Source organism: Otolemur garnettii, unplaced genomic scaffold (genome assembly GCF_000181295.1).
Source record: "Otolemur garnettii isolate 467f Iridium unplaced genomic scaffold, OtoGar3 scaffold00021, whole genome shotgun sequence".
NCBI classification, from domain to species: Eukaryota; Metazoa; Chordata; class Mammalia; order Primates; family Galagidae; genus Otolemur; species Otolemur garnettii.
Window position 1 is genome coordinate 14,105,493 of NW_003852416.1, and position 18,472 is coordinate 14,123,964.

The window sequence follows — 18,472 nt, forward strand, 5'->3', positions numbered from 1 at the left end:
TCTGGAAAAAAAAATAATCGAAAGTGGATTTAAATGTGTTCCATCATTATGATGCTGTCGTTTGGTTGAGAATAAGTTCAAGGAATAAGAGGAGGTTATAACAAGAGGCAAGGAGGTTATATCCAGTACGGGAGGAACCAATTTCACTGAAGAAATTTTAACCTATCATTGCAAGTCCTTTCCATGGGTTCTATTTTCCGTCTCCTTCAGTTTTGAGGGATTTTATCTAAGGATGGTATCTAAACTTGCCTCTGTGTGTAAAGGCGTGCAGATACCCTGAGTGCCCCAAGTCAAGCCCAAGTGTTGGTACTGGAAATCGTGGCAGACCAGCACAGAGCCTAGTCCGTGTGTGCGTATTTAGGGACATGCACTGTGAACTTTCCATACTTTCACAAGTTTTTTCTACTCACTCTCCTGCCCATGTTTCCTATGAACAGAGAATCATATCTGAGCTCAGACTGAACATACGTGCTAAAACACATTCACACATTCTGAGGATTTTGTTTTAAACTCTTGGATAAATTTTAATTTAAATTATACATTTTGGATTCAGGTTGCCTGGGTTTAAATCAGAACTGCTACTTGAGACCATTCCAGTAACTTCTGAGCTACAGTTTCCTTGTTTGAAGTATGGAGATAAACATGATACCTACGTGATACGATTTCTCTGAGGGTTAAATGATTTAGTCTTTGTAAAGCACTGAACACGGTGCCTGAAACACAGCAGGGCTCATCAAATTTAGACAGCATCATTAATATTATGTTTCTGTGTGTCCAAACAACAATAAAAGTTCTACTTTTTTATTTTTTTTTCTTATGAGACAGAGTCTCACTCTGTCATCCTGGGTAGAGCGCTGTGGCATCCATAGCTCACAGCAACCTCAGACTCTTGCCTCAACCTTCCTGAGTAGCTGTTACTGCAGGTGCCCACCACAATGGCTAGTTTTCCTATTTTTAGTAGAGATGCGGTCTTGCTCTTGCTCAGACTGGCCTTGAGCTCCTGAGCTCAGGCAGTCACCCACCTTCGCTTCCCAGAGTGTTAGAATTACAGGCGTGAGCCTCCATGACTTGCCCAATGTTCTACTCTGAGGGTCTAAAATCTACCCATGTTGTTTGACCAATATGTTTTTGTTATTTTAGATTTCTGTATCTTCCCATATGGCAACGATCATAGCCATGACATTATTTAACATTACCTCATTGTCTTCTTATACATAAGTACAAATTGCCATATTTCTTTCTTCCTTTGCAAACGGCTTATACACATTTAAATTTAAAGTATGTTTTGTTAAAATTTCATGCTTTTTTTTTTTGGCCTTGATCCAGTTCTTACAATGGAAGAATTTTTGCCTTCAGCACCAGCTAGTGTGAAGTCAGGGCAACGGTCCCACCTTAACCATCCTGTTCGCTTTCCTGGGCCTCATTCTGCCCTGGGCCTCTCAAAAAGATTTTCTCATGTTCAGGTTGCATTTTCCCTCTTTCTGATTATTCTCCTTCCTGTTTTCAAGTCAATGTGGAATCGATTCTCCAAGTAAACTTTATTTTCCGCCAGAAATAGAGACCATTTTAATTGGTCCCTTGATGATAGGAAAGATGACAGATGTAGACAGGAATGACTTTGCCATGTCCTACTATTTGCAGCTACTTTCATGAGTGGTTTTCTGAATTCAGACATGGGTAACAGGTATGGAAGGAGAAGGGGAAACAGGATGACTGCTGGACATTGCAATCGTTGCTTTGTTAATCCTAGTGCTTCCCCTGCATGTCTCTCCTGCAGCTGACTATCTATGGGGAACTGCTGGCTCCTATTATCATCACTTTGAGCACCGGTGTGACTGCATTATGTAAAGGTGTTCTGCATCCCGGGGCTGGAAGACAAGAGTCTTTGTTTTATTAGCCTGACAGTTCATAGCAACCCGAATTGAAATTGATGTGATCAGAACGGCAGTGCCGTATCTGCTGATTACCTAGATAGAAAGAATATTGGCTGACACTGAGCCTGGCACAAATGTTCCCTTAAATCTGATTGTTCTGGCTGGCAGGAAGCTGAAAGCCATCCAGCACTAATTTCCCAGTGGAATGGTAATGAATGATGAGAGTTTCGAGATAAATGAAAAGTAAGAAAATCCATAAATGAATTAATAAGCGCAGAAATGAACAACATATGAGGTGGGGGTGGCAGACACAGAATGCATGGGCTGCATTTCTGCTCACATCTGAGGTGACTAAGGAGGGCGGCGTTTGTTCTCAGTGTGCTTCTGCATGCCAATTACCTGCTATTTCTGTATTTGTGCGTTCTTTAAGCTGTTTTTGCAGAGGGGAACTGTATAAGGTGTAAGTGTGCAGATAGGTCTGTGTATCAAGGATATACCTTGTTGGTGGGTCTTTGTGGGAAATGCAGAAGGAAGTTCAGTTCTTGTTAAAAGCAGTCATTCTCTTTGCACACATGTTGGAACCTGGCTGCAGATGCTGCTGTTTTCGACCCGAGAACTGCATGTGTGTCCTGGATGAGTTAGTGAAGTGTTGGGGCCAAAGTATCAGGGGGGGCATCTGACATAATTTAGTTACTGAAACACCAGGATTTTATATCATCGTGAGTTGGACTACATTCCAAGAGTAAAGAAATGTGAGCCAGTAAAGTTGGCTGCAGAGAAAAAACACTAGAAGTAGACTTTTGTTGAGAAAATATCAAATAATAATGGCTACTATTTTGTAGCCATTATTTATGCCAGGCATGGTGTAAAGAGCCTTTTATAACTATCTCGTTCAAGCCATATATCAGCTTTGTAGTCTATAGACTATAAACACTTTCATTTCAAATATAAGTAAATAAAGGCAGGAAGAACAGGGAGAGCACAGTAACTTTTGCAAGTTTACATGGCTGGGGGCAGAATTAGGACCTAAATTCTAGACTGGAGTATGCAAACTCTCAGTTACGAAACATCATGTTTTCTCTGAATGATCAGCTTTAGCCCTTGTCTTTGATTGTTGGTGGGTAATAACATCAAGATTAAAGGACGTTGAAGGGCAGGGTAAATCGTGTTAGATTGTGCCTAACGGCAGGAGAAACCAAACAGGAAGAAAATGGTCTCGGGAAACTGTCAGTCAACAGACTGAGGCCAACACACCACCTTCTGAACCAAGTCCTGAGTTACAGCTAATTCAGGTTGGGTCTGCACACGGCTCCCAGGCTTGTCTGATAGATATATTTTTGTAAGAAATATCTAAAAACTACTGTCCTAAGACTCTGTTGTTCCCGAATATTAGGAACGTTCTAGTGCCATCATGTGTGTTGAATAGCTTAAGGCAGCACACTGGATGGTGTCTAGAACAAAAGAGACGTGGCAGGCGCGTCTGAGACAAGCGATTCCTAGTGTGCTAGTGTGGGGTGGATGACGAGAAGGAGTCTGACAGCTTTAGATAATATACTCCCTCCTTTGGGAAGGGAATATTAATTAATGATGATGAAGAGCACTTTGGCTAAATGGACAATGACAGTTCATATCAGCTGAGAGGGAAAGTTTGTACTGAGAGTGAAGCCACCTGGCTCACAGAATCAGAAGGCAAAGGAATCTGTGGATACATGAATGAACCATGGTGGGCATCGTGAAAGACATGACCAGTGTCCAGGACATGTTCTGGTATACGCTGATGGTGTCACTTACATGGGGTTCCATGGAGAAAGACGATCTCTTAAAATCCATGATAGGAGGGAGGGAAGAAAAATCCTCTCCCATCCAAGACATACTGATTACAAGATATTGAACATACCATCTATTTATGCAAGGCTACTATCTCCCAAGGAGGTGTTCACTGTTTGATCAGGGCAACAGAAAAGGGAAGAACACAGATGTCTTTAGCCAGTGGGTTCTCTGATTGCAGAGATATCCCTGGCCACTGCTGAATACAGAGTCTGGCCCTTCTGTGAATCACTGGAATGTGATATTATTGTGTTAGAGAATTACATACAAATAATGCAAATTACAAATAAAGGCACAAATAACACCCCATTCTTATGAGCTGGTAATTTATGCTAATTTTCTATTGCAAAATCATAGACAATAAACATGAATAAATGAAGGTTATATATGGGGTTCTTTCCTTAAATCAAAAAGAAAATCCAAATTCCCAGTACCTAGCACATCCCACTCTCAAAAAATATGAATGAAAAAAGTATAGTTGCTTAGATATACTAGGGACTATCCCCTTGGTGCTTGGAATATCATATGATATAGGGTAGATGCTCAGAAAATATTTACTGAATGACTATTGAAGAATGAATGAAATTTATTTTGATTTTAGCATCCTGATAGGATACTTCTGGCAGGGTACTCTAGGATAATGGAGAAGCTTGAAGAAGCAGTAAAGCCACAGGGTTAAGTTTGTGAATTCTGGAGTAAGATTGACTTGGAGTCCAGGGCTGAGGTTCTCTGATGACATGAATGACCTTGAGAAGTCTGAACTTTGGTTTTGTCATCTGTAAAATGAGGGCAACATTAACTCTACCATTTAGACTGCATGGAGAGATTCACACGCTCATGTTTGCAAAGCCTGGCATGTCCAGGTTGAATGCCCCTTTATCCGAAATGCTGGGGACAAGAAGTCTTTCAGATTTCAGACTTTTGAATTTTGGAATATATAATATCTTGGGAATAGGACCCAAGTCTAAACAATAAGTTCATTTATGTTTCATATACACCTTATCCACATATTCTGAATGTAATTTTACACAATATTTTTAGTAATTTAGTGTATGAGACAAAAGTTTTGACTGGGTTTGGGCTGTGAGCTATCAAAGGAGATCAGATGTGGAATTTTCCACTCATGATATCATGTTGGTAACCAGGAAGTTCAAATTTTGAAGTATTTAGGATTGGGGATTTTCGGATTAGGGAGGCTGAACCTGCGGTATTTGACATTTCACAGTTCCTCGCTAAATTTGTGTTGAAGCTGTGATTGTTACACATTCTTTTCTTAATAGCTTGAGATATAATTCACATGTCACACATTTGATGTGTACAATCCAATACTTTTTAGTATTTTCACAGAGCATTGCAACCATCACCATTATCGACTTTAGAACATTTCGTCATCCAGTACAAAAACTCATAACCATTACTAGTCACCCCCTGTTTTTCCACCTTCTCATCCTCTCCTCAGTGGTGGACATCAGAGGCCTCTGTGCTGTGTCTTCCGATTCAGAACGACCACCATGTTAATGAAAGAGAAAACAGGGCCCTTTATACAAAGTGACTTTCCTATGGCTAATTTTTAATGAAGTAGTGTGGTGGAGTGAACGGCAATCTAAAGGTTATATTAGAATGGGAAGCTGTAGGAAGAGATATATAGAAAAAGAAAAATAAATGAATTAACTTAGGACAAAGAGTGTTTGGAGTTCTAGAGACATTTCTAGGAGTTCTAGGAAGACTGAATCCCATGAAAAGACTCTGTAGTTGTTGAGAGCCACACATGTTCCCCACATGTATGTGACAGACCAACTGAAGAACAGAGAGGAGGTGGAGACAGGCAGAAGGGAAAGAGATTCTGATGTCCAGAAAGGTGTATTGAGCAGGACCTTGACGGAAGAGTATGGAGGGGCATATCAGGAGGTTGTCCAAGGGACTGGGTGGTGGCCTGTTGGAACAGAGAGAGTCGGGTACTGTACACACACATACACATGGGATGGGACTGTCATGCTAGGGCACAGTAAATGTACCGATGGGCTTTGTGTTAGGCTGAAGGGTTGGGCTATAGCACGTCATGCTTAAATCTAGTCAAAAGCATGATATGAAATAATAAGAACTATTAATTCCTCCGCATGAGAAGCAAAATAATTCCTCTATGTGCAAAGCAAAAAGACAAAAGTGGCTTTCCAGCACACACAGCATTCTCCAAGACCTTTAGGCAGAAAAGGTAACAAGTCTTTTCTCACAGAAAGACAAACTCCCAACAGTGGGATGTCTCATCCCCATAGGAAGATCTTCATTGGAAATTCTGTGTCTGGGTGAAAGCACATCTGCCATTGGGAATATTACTTTCCTCACTCCATCCCTCAGGCCCACCGCACCCCATAAATATACGTGTAGTGCAGATCCAGGAAGGGGTTATCTGGCAACATAAACTTGCCCCCGCATCTTCCTTGGAGCCTCCGACCTTATGTGTGTGTGTGACACAGACACACGCCCACATCCATGCACATACGTGTGTACACATGGACGGTTGCATACGTTCCACCATTGGGGCCCTAATGCTGCCTCCCTTGATATCCAAAGTCCAACAGGGACAGTGAAGAACAGCAGTTCTCGACCTTTTTTAATCTAATGGCACACTTGGACCTACAGTTAACTTCCAGGGCACACTTAAATTATATTGATCAATAAAAAACAACAGTAAAAAAAAGAATATACTTATTGTGCTTTAAGCTTCTTTGGAAAATAATTAATGATCTTTAAAAATGTTCACGGCACAGGTAAGATCCTCTCATGGCACACCAGTGTGCTACGGCATACCAGTTCAAAAATCACTGGTGTAGAGGTTCCAGGAAATCTGTGGTGAGGTCTTAGAGAAAGGCCCTGGAACGCAGTGCCCCATTCCTAGGAGTTGCAGTGAGACACACAGAAAGATGGATTTCTCAAGCTCAGAGTGAAAGCACAGGACAAGGCAGAGAAACCTAAGAGTGGGTAGGGCTGACTATCTTTATAGACGAGGTGAAAGGAGCAAAGAGATAAAAATAAATAAATAAATGCACACTTCAAATGGAGAAAGTGCGTTGGCTACAAGAGGAAAATAAGCAGGCCCTCTCCGGCTCTATCCCCTATTGATACGCAGTCCCTTTACTTTGCCAAGTTTTTATTCTTCAAGATAAACCTGAAGGCCAAGCTGCCAGAGATGAATTACAAAGCACAGTTCTCTGTTCAAGTGGCATTTGATAATGCCAAGCAGTCGGGGGCCAATAAAGTCACCAGTTCTACAAATCAAAGGCGCCAGCTCCTCAGCGAGCAGAGCCCTGCTCTGACTCCCTTGCCAAAAGAGGGCGAGGGCAGGGAGGAGAATGGGCAGTGAACCTCCTGGAATAGGTAACATTTTCATTTTTTCTGCACTTATTGTAACCCTCGAGAGGGTCGAGTGGCTAAGACGGAATCATTTCTCATTTCTGGGTGTGATATGGAGGGAAGATCAGTAGGACTTCATGAGAATTCTGATTTAAGCAATTTAATATTTAAAGAACTGGCAGCTTAGTCTTATTTAAGTATGTAACAGCCTCTTGAACATATGCAAAACCAATATGGAGTTCCCTGGTGAGCAGCCCTTGTGGCGCTGGTGTAGAGAATGACTAAACGTTGTTCGTAATTAACACGCTGTTGTTGGAGGTAGGTGCTCCTGGAGTTGATGCCTTGCACGTTTGTGGGGGATCGACAAGGTGCAAGAATTGTTCTGGCTGCTGTTGATTGCCCAGAATGCTGCTTGTTTTCCTAAGTAGTTCAAAGTAGTCCTCTCAGCAACTCATTTATACCATTTATTTGCTTAACGAACTTGTGGTTCCAAAACAGTACAAATTTGGCCCATTTCTTAAATTATCCCAGATGCCAAGTCAGCAGGTACAAACTAATGAGGTCTGACTGTGTCAAAAGCAAAGGCGAAATGTGTGTCTTCCGTTGATCAAAACCCAACCACTTTGAGTTGACAAACTCAGAGCTCTGTTTGTTGAGAGAATGGTAGAAATCGGGCACATTGGGGTCTGAATCTGGACTCTCTGTAATCTGAAGCAATTAAGTTTTGTATCCACCTCAGTTTACTCATCCACAAAATCGGAATCAGAGCTGTACTGCAGGTTTACAGTGAGTGCTGGAGGTGTCATATACAAAGTACTCGGTGTCATGCTTGGTATTTGGCAAGCACTGAGGAGATGGAAGCTCTTGCTTCACTGTGCTCCTTAAATTTTTGTATTCTAAAGGTCCCGACTCATGTAAAAGTTCAAATATCCTCGATGCCTTATTCACTTACGCTTGCGTGTGTTCCAGAAAGCCATTTAATCTAAGTTTCCATTTTCTCATCCTCAAAATGTGGCTAATGATAATTACATCATGATTATTGTATTAAGTGTAATGATGCACAGGTAAGGTCAGAATGGACTACTCCCACATTTCAGGCCTTTTTTGGGGGGGATATTGCGATAATTTCAGGCAGGATAAAATATGCATCAATGTGTTTGATAAACTAAAATACACCAAAAATATGATGTACAATTAATGATTGGTTTCTGCACAATTTTGACAACTTATCAATTGTTACTTCTTTTCTAACCTATAAAAGAGGGGAGACAGTTATATTTTCAGAACCAAATAATTAACATGAACTGTTTTATCACAAGAAAAGAAGCGTTAGGGGAATGGAACAGAGACCATTTGATGGTTTAGGAAACCACTGTTTCTTAAGATTAAAAGCTCTTCTCTTATATTCCATGTTTTGGTGGGTTCTTTTACAGAAAAAAAATAGTAACCAGGTCAGGTGCTTTAACTGACCTCCTTCAATTGCTCAAACCTGCAGATAGCTTAATAATTTAGATACTCATTAGAAGCATGAGCTGTGAAACCATGGAGTTCTGGCTTAAAATCCCAGGTCTAACTCTTAATATGTGTCCTGGGGCAATGTGACCTTGAGCAAGTCACTTTATCTGGATGATCCTGAGCGTTCCTCATCTGTGAAATTGAATAAGTAATACTGAAGAGGACTGTTACAAGGATTAAATGAGAGAGTTTGAGACTCTGGGTGCTATTCTAGAGTACAGTAAGAGTATCCTCTATCTGTCATTTACCAAGCAACAGAACTGAAAGCATCAGAGTTTATCTCTTAGCAACTGCACAGGCTTCTGTCAACCTGAGTTAGGGGTATTACGAAGCCCCTATCAGTTTATGTTGTGACGCCCATACGATAAGGGGCGCCAATCTCTTGCTTTCTGTCCAACAGCCCTGGGAATTATGATATGTAAGCATCACCCCTCTTCCAGCATTCTCATGCTTTCCTCCAAGATAAGTGTGCTTGGCTGAATTTGACAGCCTGCATTTCTTTCTGTTTTAAAAGTAAACAAATATATCCCTTCTGAAATTGATGTATTTTTCAGCCATGTCAATTTTTCCCAGGTAGCAGGGATAAAGGGAATGTTCTTGGCTAACAAGAAGATTGACAGCCAAGTGAAGACTTTCATCACGTATAACAAAGGCAGAGACTGGCGTTTGCTACAGGCACCAGACACAGATCTAAGAGGGGACCCCGTGCACTGCTTGCTGGTGAGTCTTCATTTTGGAGCAGACACACTGGAGGGCTGGAGATGAGTATTAAACACAGAACAATGATAGATCTGGGACTTTGCTCAGTTAATGAACAAAAGGGAGCAGGGAAGGGCATGAAGACAGAGTGAGTGGAAGAGGCACAGCCCTGCCTTGGGCCATGGGCCAAGGAGACAGGACAATATGGGGAAGTTTCTCCTTCCTTCCATGGTCCTTGGTTCCAGCCCAAGTTCTAGTGAGGACCTCAAATGGTAGTTTGTGGGAGAATAAGGTAGTTTCCATCTCTGATAAGGGGCTGCCCAAACAACCTCGTGTTCTCAGGAATAACCTGTTACATAACTAATAATACATAAATTCAACCAGAGAAGGGATGAACTGAATGCAAAATTGTGTAGGTGTGTTTTCCTGTGGCGATGTTGAATCACATTTTCAGAGGAGTTTATGACTCAAAGGAGAGTGAGAACAATGGATTTAAACCCTTATTGGTATTCTTTATAAAGGTTCTGTTCATTATGTCTCATTCTGTAAATCCGGAGTGGGAAACTGTGGCCTGTGGGGATCATATGGCCCACCACTTGTTTTTCTAAATAAGATTTTATTGGAACATGGTCGTGCCTATTCATTTGCGAATTGTCTAGCGCTGCTTTCCCTCCACACTAGCAGAACTGAGGAGTCAAGACAGCAACTTGATGGTGAACAAAGCCTAAAATATTTATCATCTGGTTTTCTGCCCCCTACTTTGAAGCACGATTATCTTTGTGTTGGTTTGCATTTAAGCAATAAACAGATCAGCATGCATTTATTTGTATGTTTGATATGGGATTGCATGCAGAGGAGGATCAAACTGGATCTTACATTCCAGGGGGTCGCAGTCTGCTTGAGTAGATTAATAAACGGGAGATTTTAGGATCATATCTTACTTCTCCTGGCAGCTCTGACACCTGCCTCATCTTTGACACAGAATAGACACCAAGTGAATCCAACAGGTGGGAAGAAGAGATTAATTACAAAACAAAGTATTATTAAGTCAATATTATCAGTTTCTCTAAAACAGTTCAGAAGTTTTATTTTCCATTTAGAAAACAGAGAGACCAGTATGTAAATCCAGAGGCAAACCATTTGGTTTGCGTAGGACTTGGAGTACATGTGTAGAGTTGTCTACCCGGTTCATACAATCACAGCATTGATGCTGTCTACACCGGGCTTCTTCCTTCATCCCAGGAAGTCTGCACAGGCACTGTGCAGGTTTATCTCACACAGCTGTAGGCAGGTCACCCTTCTACTTGGGAAGATGCCAGCAGTCATAGCGTGACCTTATTAGTTGCAGAGGATATCACAGTTGTCACTATGCATCAGGGAAGCAGTATAAAATTCAGCCTCCACGCAGCTTCCATCCGTATTACTGGCATCTTACTGGGGGAGGGGGATGGCAGTTGTTACAAGTGCACAAAGCCAGTGACAGAATAAGTAAATGTTTCATCTATTTATTGAATGCCTACTCTATGCAAGGCACAGTTCAGTGGCATTTTAAAAACAGGGCCATCTTCCTAGTGGAGCTATTCCACTCTGGAGCATTGTGACGTTTAGCTAAAGTGGCCTGTATACGCCAGGAGCGCCTCCATTTTCACTCTGCACTTCGGAGATTAAATGCATATGAGAGAGAATTAACCTGACACCTGAATAGGCTTGTGTGGACACTACGGAGTCACAAATGGGCCATTCAAATGTCTCTTAAAGAAAACACTTAGCAAGATATTCCCTGCACTACCCTTACCCCAGCGTCAGGAAGTCTTACAGTTGTGCCTCCGAAATACGAATGCAGTATCAGCTTCCTTTCCCTCCGCCACTGAGAGGATCCTAATCCAGACTGCCCCGGTTCTCACCCGCCCCACACTGACAGGCTTCTATCAGTCTCCCCCATTTCTACCTGGCTATTCAGTCTCTAGACAGCAGCCATGCGTCCTTTTAAAAAACTCACCCCCCTCTAAAAAATACACACACACACACACACAAAAATCAACCTTATTGAGGTAAAACACACATGTATATTCCTTAAAAGAGTAAGCTTAATGAATTTTGATAAGTACCTATATAACCACTATCATAATCAAGATTGAACGCTCTTGGCACACCTGAAAAATTCCTTTGTGCCCCTCTGCAGTGATAGCCCCCATTCTCAGCCCTAGGTGGTTACTAATATGCTTCCTTTTACTATATGGTATACTTCTGTTTTCTAGAATTGTATGTAAAATGGTATCAATTTGAACTTTTTAAAAACCAGCTCATATTGCTCCTTTATTTAAACCTTCTGATGGCTTTCTAATTCGTGTAGAATAAATGAACTTACTTATCATGCAAGGCCCTGTCTCCTTCTCCTGCCTGGTCTCCGGCGTCTTTGCCCTTGCTTCTTCCTTCCACATGAAAGCCATGATGGGAGAGGAAATTCTTTCCATCCCAGAAACTCATCCTGCTCATCACTGCCTCTCTGCATTTGCCATGACTTCTCTCTTAACATGCTGTTCTCATTTTCTAGCTTTTTCTTGCCATCCTCACTTGATCACCTGAATCTCAGAGAACTTTCTAACATTGTATTTGTCCCAATTCATTTTTTTCATGACCTTTCTCACGTTCTGAAACCAGCACATGCATTGGTTGACTTTCCCTGCTGAAATGCGAGTTCCATCAGCAGAGGCATCCTGGCCAGCTCTTCAGTCATTCCAAAGAATCAGCTCCAAGAATCGTACCCAGCACATGGCTGGTGCTCAGTGTGCACTGTTAGTATGAGTGTCGTGTACATCTGGAGTGTGCACTCCACTGAATGGCATTGTGGGAGTTTCACATTTGGACATGAATGGAAACCATTCATTCCCTCTGAGAGTTAACTGGAGCGTGTGTCGTGTTAAGCACCTTCTGAAACTCATGGGCTCAAGTTGGCCCTACAGTTAACAAAAGCAGGTGATTCGTTAAGATTTTGGAAAGCTGAATTATTGCACTACAGATGTATAGAACAAAGAGTCTTCCAGCCTTCCTTCCTTATTAGCCCGGTTGCTTAGCGTAGTTTTATCCTGAGCTTTATTAAACAGGCTGCAGGGTGAGGAGAGTAAATGACAAGGGTGTGGGGAGGACAGACCAAAACCACTTTACAAAAATCTACCAAAGACACAAAATAGGAAAGAAAATCTTTAAGCTACAGGAGGCTCGGGCTGTTAAAAAGCCTTCTTCAGGCTTGGGAGCTAGTGGCAGAGAGGAGATAAAAAGTGATTTTAGATTGTGAGTACTTAGAAAGTGACAGTGTCACCAAAAGCACAGCCTAGTGATTAGAAAAGAGATTTTCCAGCAGGGCTGTTAACAAATGTGGAGTAAGTTCAGAATTGCAGCCTCAAATGGAATGTTCCTGGTAAAATGTATTCTGTAGAAATAAGACATCCAGGGTAATTTGGGGCTGTATTTTTAGAACTTTTATACTGATTGCCTGGAGGGCACAGCTGAGATTTCTTTCCTCTGAAGACTGCATTGTACAATTAGAGAGAGTATTACAGGTCGTGGTCCACCTGCCTCCAAAGCCTCAGGATTCGGCTCCCAAGAGGCAAGACGTGAGCTGAGCTGAGCCTGTGACAAGTCCTTGAGCCCTTAGGGAGAGCAGTGTTTCGTGCAGAGAGGCCCTGACTTCTTTATGGATTCATTTGGCTGTTTTCTACTGGAGCTGAGCAGGCAGCTGCCCCAGGAGATTCTTGACTCTGTTTTCCACTTCCCTTGTGTTATCTGTGACTCTGTGCTTTGATGGCTTACAGTGGGGCTGAATATCCCCTACCCAGCCACTTGGGCCAGGGATCTCCCTCTTCTTTGCCATTGACTCTTTACTGAAACCCTGATGGATTCCTAGCTCCAAGTCAGAGTCAGAAACCGCACAGATGTGTGTGTATTGGGAGGGTGGTGGGGAACTTACCTGCTGCCTTGTTATTTAGGAAAGCTCTGATCGGCCTTTTCAGTACAATACTCAGATTAGATCCCTGGAGATAAAGACGCCATGAATATAGGATCTAAAGGCTACTGAAAACAGAGGCTGGGGAGAAAGAAGTAGAAGTTGAAGCTGGTTGACCCTGAAATGATCTAACAGTTTCTAGAGTTGATTTATTTCATGGTGGGGAAATGTCTTTTATGAATTGCTAATTCCCCATTGGCCATCCACAGTGCTAGAGACATAGTGGACCCAGAGAACATTCTTCTAAGTCAAATAGGCCAGATGCAGAAAGGCAAATATTACATGTCCTCCCTAACATGTGGAATCTAAAATAAGGACCTCACAGAAGCAGAGAGCACCATGGTGGTCAGCAGAGGTAGATGGGAGGAATAAATAAGTATCTGATGTGGGAAAAAAGGGACTCATTTAAATCCAGAAGAGACATATTGGAAACTTGAAATGGGCAAAGGGTTTTGTTGGTTAAAATAGAACAGAAAATAGTAAGACGAAGAAAGATAATTCAGACCTAAAGGCCCACTAATGGGCTTCAGGGGTTTATGAACTCCCTGGAATTAGGTAAAAAATTCTGTGCACTTGTCATGTGCACTGTTTCTCTGCCCTTAATTTGCATCAGATTCTCAACCTTTTATGCGACCCTGAAAAGATTAAAGACCAAGGATCTCGTTGCTGATAGAATTGGCCAATTGGTGATCCTCCGTGGTCCAACTATGCCAGAATAAGATGTAAAAGGCAGCTTACAAACATGAGCCGGTCCCCTCGTCCTCTGTCAGGCAGCTGGCAGGTCATTGCTGGTTTGGGTGTCCATTCCTGTGGTCTGTGAATGTGGAGAGAGGGGGGATCTGGAGAACTGCATTGAAACAGGTGTTTTCAGACTGCTGAGCTGAGGACAGTCCTGGAAGGCGATATGCAAGAGCTGTCATGACTAGCATGGCCTGCGGCAGGCACTCAGCACATATTTGCTGATAAGAGAAAAGAAGGCCGGACAATAAGAAGGAAGAAAGAGAGAAGACCCACAGGGGCTCCCTGCCTGGGCAGCATGTGCATGAGAACCAGAGGACTTTGTCTTGTGTCCTCTTGGAGTCATTATAATAAAATAAATACATTGTGTATATTAATCATTAGTGACTTCACTTTGACAAATGTCCAAAACTAGCCAGGTAAAAAAATTTTTTAAAAGTGAAGATGAGTCACTTAATGTGTTTTTTTCTTTAGACCATGTATAACTTCCTTAAAGAAAAGGTAAGGGGAAAAAAAAAAGAAAGCACAGAATATTCTTGTACCAGCTGGGGGCAATCCAGCACTACAAATGTGAGAGTGTAGAAAAAAGTATACCAGAAGATAATTTCAGATGTTGCTTTTACTTTGTGAACTTGCGTCTTTTCTTCTCAAATTAATATATTCTGCCCTCAGAAAGCTGTAGCAACAGAGCAGGGCTGAAATAGCCAATGGAAAATGCCCTCTGTTTTGTAATGGGAAGTGACCCTTAGCAAATAATCCTTGGGTCAGGTGGCAATTTAGCACCACCGTCTATACCACGGCAAGGAGCTGGTTCAAGGTTGCAAGCTGGGTGCTCCATGGGCTGGGATATCTTGATCTGTTAGATGGTGCACAACGCCCTCCAGTAAGTCCACATGCCTACGGACGCACCCTGAGAAGTAGTGAACTTTCTGGAGTGCCAGAGAGATGCTCACAACATTACTAGATTATGTGGTTCACATTAAAGCCCATATGCTCTGTGTAAAATAATGGGGTGATATCTTTCATGTCCTGACAACAACCAAAAAACATTACTTGATATGTTGCAAGCTTTCATGGACTATCTTTTTTAGATTTTATGCTAGGTTCTGTGGAAGATGCAAAGTAGTACTTGACGGGTCCTCTTTTACGTGTAGTGTGTATCTCTTAGAAGGATAAGATTGTACGTGCTGGCGTGCTCCAGATAGATAACACAGGATTGTGCATGGCAAAATAAATCACTGTAGGTCAGAGAAGGAGAGAGCTCCCAGGCTGAAGTTGTCAAGAAAACTTTCCTGGAGAAGTGGTTTGACACTTCGGCTTTATCCTGTCTTAACATCACCTGACCATTGTACAGGCTGTCCTGGAATGTCTGGACCACTTTACAGTATCTGTTCCAGTCTTCCCAGACAAAAGGAAAATGCCAGATGTCTGGATCTGATGTTTCTTCTCATATAGGCTCTCTTTTTATTCTTATGAAACATTACAAAGTGAAAACTCTTTGTAAAATAAAATCCGTACATGAATTTTTATGCAAAACCGATAATGTATTACTGTTATTACTCCTTGAGACTTTTCCTTTCTGTGTTAGCAGTGAAGAAAAGACCCTATTGTGATCTTTGTTTTATTTCACCAGCGTTGCAGCTGCTTTTATTCCTGAATTTCATTTTTAGTTTGTCATTTACTCCATCCTATATAAATTTAATCATTGTGTCTGTAGCTCTCTGAATATCTCCTGGCTGAGACTTACAGAGCAGAATAAAAGTAATAACAGAGATACATTGGTGATTCCAAAATCTCAAGTCGATAAGATTAGAAAGTAATCTCCTGCAGAGATGAAAAGAAATGTGGGTTCAAACACAAACTTGTGTTTTTTGACAACCAGTACAAGAACTCTTTCAAATGAAATTTGTATAAGATTTATTATCCTTTTTTCCCCCTTGAAAACTGTTGACATCTTAATCAAAGAATTTGATCGAGGTTTTTTGTGGATAAACAAGTCCATTAAATTTTCATTTACATTTTTATTACAAGTGCATTTTATCTGCAAGTGATTTTTGTATTGAATAGTACTGATTCTTTTAATATCCTGGAAGAGACACTATGTCACTGGTTTGGTGGCTGCTGATACGGTTTCATGGGTCATATGGCTTTTTCTATACACCTAAGGCCACAGTCTCAAGTGGAGAGTACCTAAGAGATGCCAACTGACTTGTCAAGGTCTGCCCAGCCTAACTCGGCTTTCGTTCTGAATTTCATTTCCCATTTCTCCTCTGCAGTCTTCTGTGATCACTTACTGTAGTGCTCTGAAGTCCTTCATGTCCTTCTTCTTCTCCTCTTTTATTTATTTATTTATTTACTTGTCATTGATGTAATGACAGAATTTCTGGCCTGAAATGTTCCTTAAGTTCTTTCTTGTCTCACCTGCTCTTTGCCTCAGGCCCGGTTTTCTCCTTAGAGCCATCCCTGATCCAAAGCTGGACAGAGGATCTTCACCTGCTAGACTCTCCTACTGTTTTGTCTCTTCATTTTTTATGGCTGTTAAAATACTCGCCTTTCACAGTAAATAACAGAAAGATTTCATGTCTTCCATTTAAATTGTAAACTCAGTAATGACAGAGATCCAATTTTTGTTCACGTAACCCTTTCAATGAGCCTAGAGTTTTATAGGTAAGGCACGAAAATGTTTGTTAAATGGCCAAATGAAATTTAGTCAGTAGATCAAACCTAAAACATAGGTTCTCTGGCCTTCACCGACTTGGCAGCTGTCTTGCATAATGTGTGGGCATAGTGAATGGGTGGAAAGGTGAGTGGATGGACGGTTAATGGGATGGTTGATTAGATGGATGGGTGGAAAGGGGCTCTGAATCTAGAATTTAGATGACATTTAGATTACATGGTTTCGTGATGCTCAGTTTTCTTTCTTCTCAGCCTTATTGTTCCCTACATCTTCACCTGAAGGTCTCTGAGAACCCCTACACATCTGGGATCATTGCCAGCAAAGACACAGCTCCCAGCATCATAGTGGCATCAGGTAGGAAGCTTGCCTGGTTTGCTTGCTGTTGAAAATGGTGTTTATTTTAAGAAGCTAGATATCTGTGCTGGGAACTTAATGAGCAAGCTAAAAATACTTTTGAAAGGCACCTAAGCCATTGGCCCTGAAGCAAGTGTGCAGAAAACCCTTGCTTTGACAGAATGTTTGCTGTCACTGTCCTGCCCAGGCAATGCAGACTACAGTACAGTTTGCTGTGAGCTTTGCAGAAAGTTCTTCTCACTAATGGCAATGTTCTCTTTCTAGGTAACATAGGTTCTGAATTATCAGATAGCGACATCAGCATGTTTATCTCTTCAGATGCAGGGAACTCGTGGAGGCAGGTAAGAAAATACCCTGGATCAAGCCACTGAAGTCTGTCTGAATGGCATAAAGATTGTCCAATTTGGTTCAATTCTGCAAACTTACTCAGCAGTACTTAATATAAATCCTAAATCCTGCTAATATATGATCTTCCTTTGTCATGCACATCTTAAACAAATCTTTAAGTTTAGGAGATACTTTATGATAAAAATTTATTTTTTTATCATTTAATAAAGATATTCTTTGTTCATAGCCTATATATAAGAATGTTTATAAGTGGCAGTGAAAGGAAATTTAGTTTGACTAAATTTTTCTCATAAAAGAAAACCAGAATTTCTGAGGGTTGATCATATAGGGAACATGGAGCCTTAAGGATAGATTGCATCCTTGGTGCTGAGTTGCAATAAATTCCCCTGGCTGTAAGTCAGAACAAGGAGGAACATAGTGATAGAGAAATGGCCATTACCCAGGTGGTGTTCTGAGATGTTTAAATCTCTGTGCAAAAGACAGAGTCATAACCATCAGGACGCATATGTTAAAGAAAGTAGAAATGGGATCACTTTAACCCAATGCATTTAGCTTAAATGCTTCTTGCCTTTCTTCAGAATGAAAATTAGATACCCATGGCTTGTAAAACAGGTATTTAATGAGGTTTAGCAATCATAACAAGATATGCACCTAATGTGTGGCTGTTACACTTCGATAAATACGTTTTAATAACCCTCTGACGTTTAATTATCATACTGTAACTAGCACTGTAAATTGAAATCTAATGCACAGGTAATCATACTTAACAACAAGAGCGCTGTGCTTTAAATTTTAGTCAGAGATGTCCGCATTATGGTTGAAGTTCCATTCCTAAATTTCAGACCGTTTGTAAATCCCTGGTGGGATATTCATATTTTGAGAGGGGCAAGGAAGGGAAGAAATTTGCTTAGGAAACCCCAGAGAAACTGATCTTAATGGTGTATAGAAACCTGACCTATTCTAAGGAGAAAAGAGAGCTGAGATCTCATTTTATTCCTTCTAAAACTCCAAACAAGGCAAAGAAGTCTTTACTTCTGTAGTCCTGCTTGTATCTTGGATATAAGAAATACAGAGGTGCCTGTGGAT

The 18,472-nt window shown here is 41.3% G+C and overlaps 1 protein-coding gene across 5 annotated transcripts in view; it reads left to right on the forward strand.

The window, feature by feature from the left end:
• Nucleotides 1-18,472, forward strand: part of SORCS1 (sortilin related VPS10 domain containing receptor 1) — a 505,175-nt gene that overhangs the window by 397,123 nt on the left and 89,580 nt on the right. For all 5 annotated transcript variants that reach the window (XM_003787186.1, XM_003787185.2, XM_003787187.2 and 2 more), the window contains exons 10-12: nt 9,141-9,287; nt 16,936-17,038; nt 17,303-17,379. In XM_003787186.1, coding sequence (XP_003787234.1) covers nt 9,141-9,287; nt 16,936-17,038; nt 17,303-17,379 — 327 coding nt within the window. The remainder of the gene's footprint in view (nt 1-9,140; nt 9,288-16,935; nt 17,039-17,302; nt 17,380-18,472) is intronic.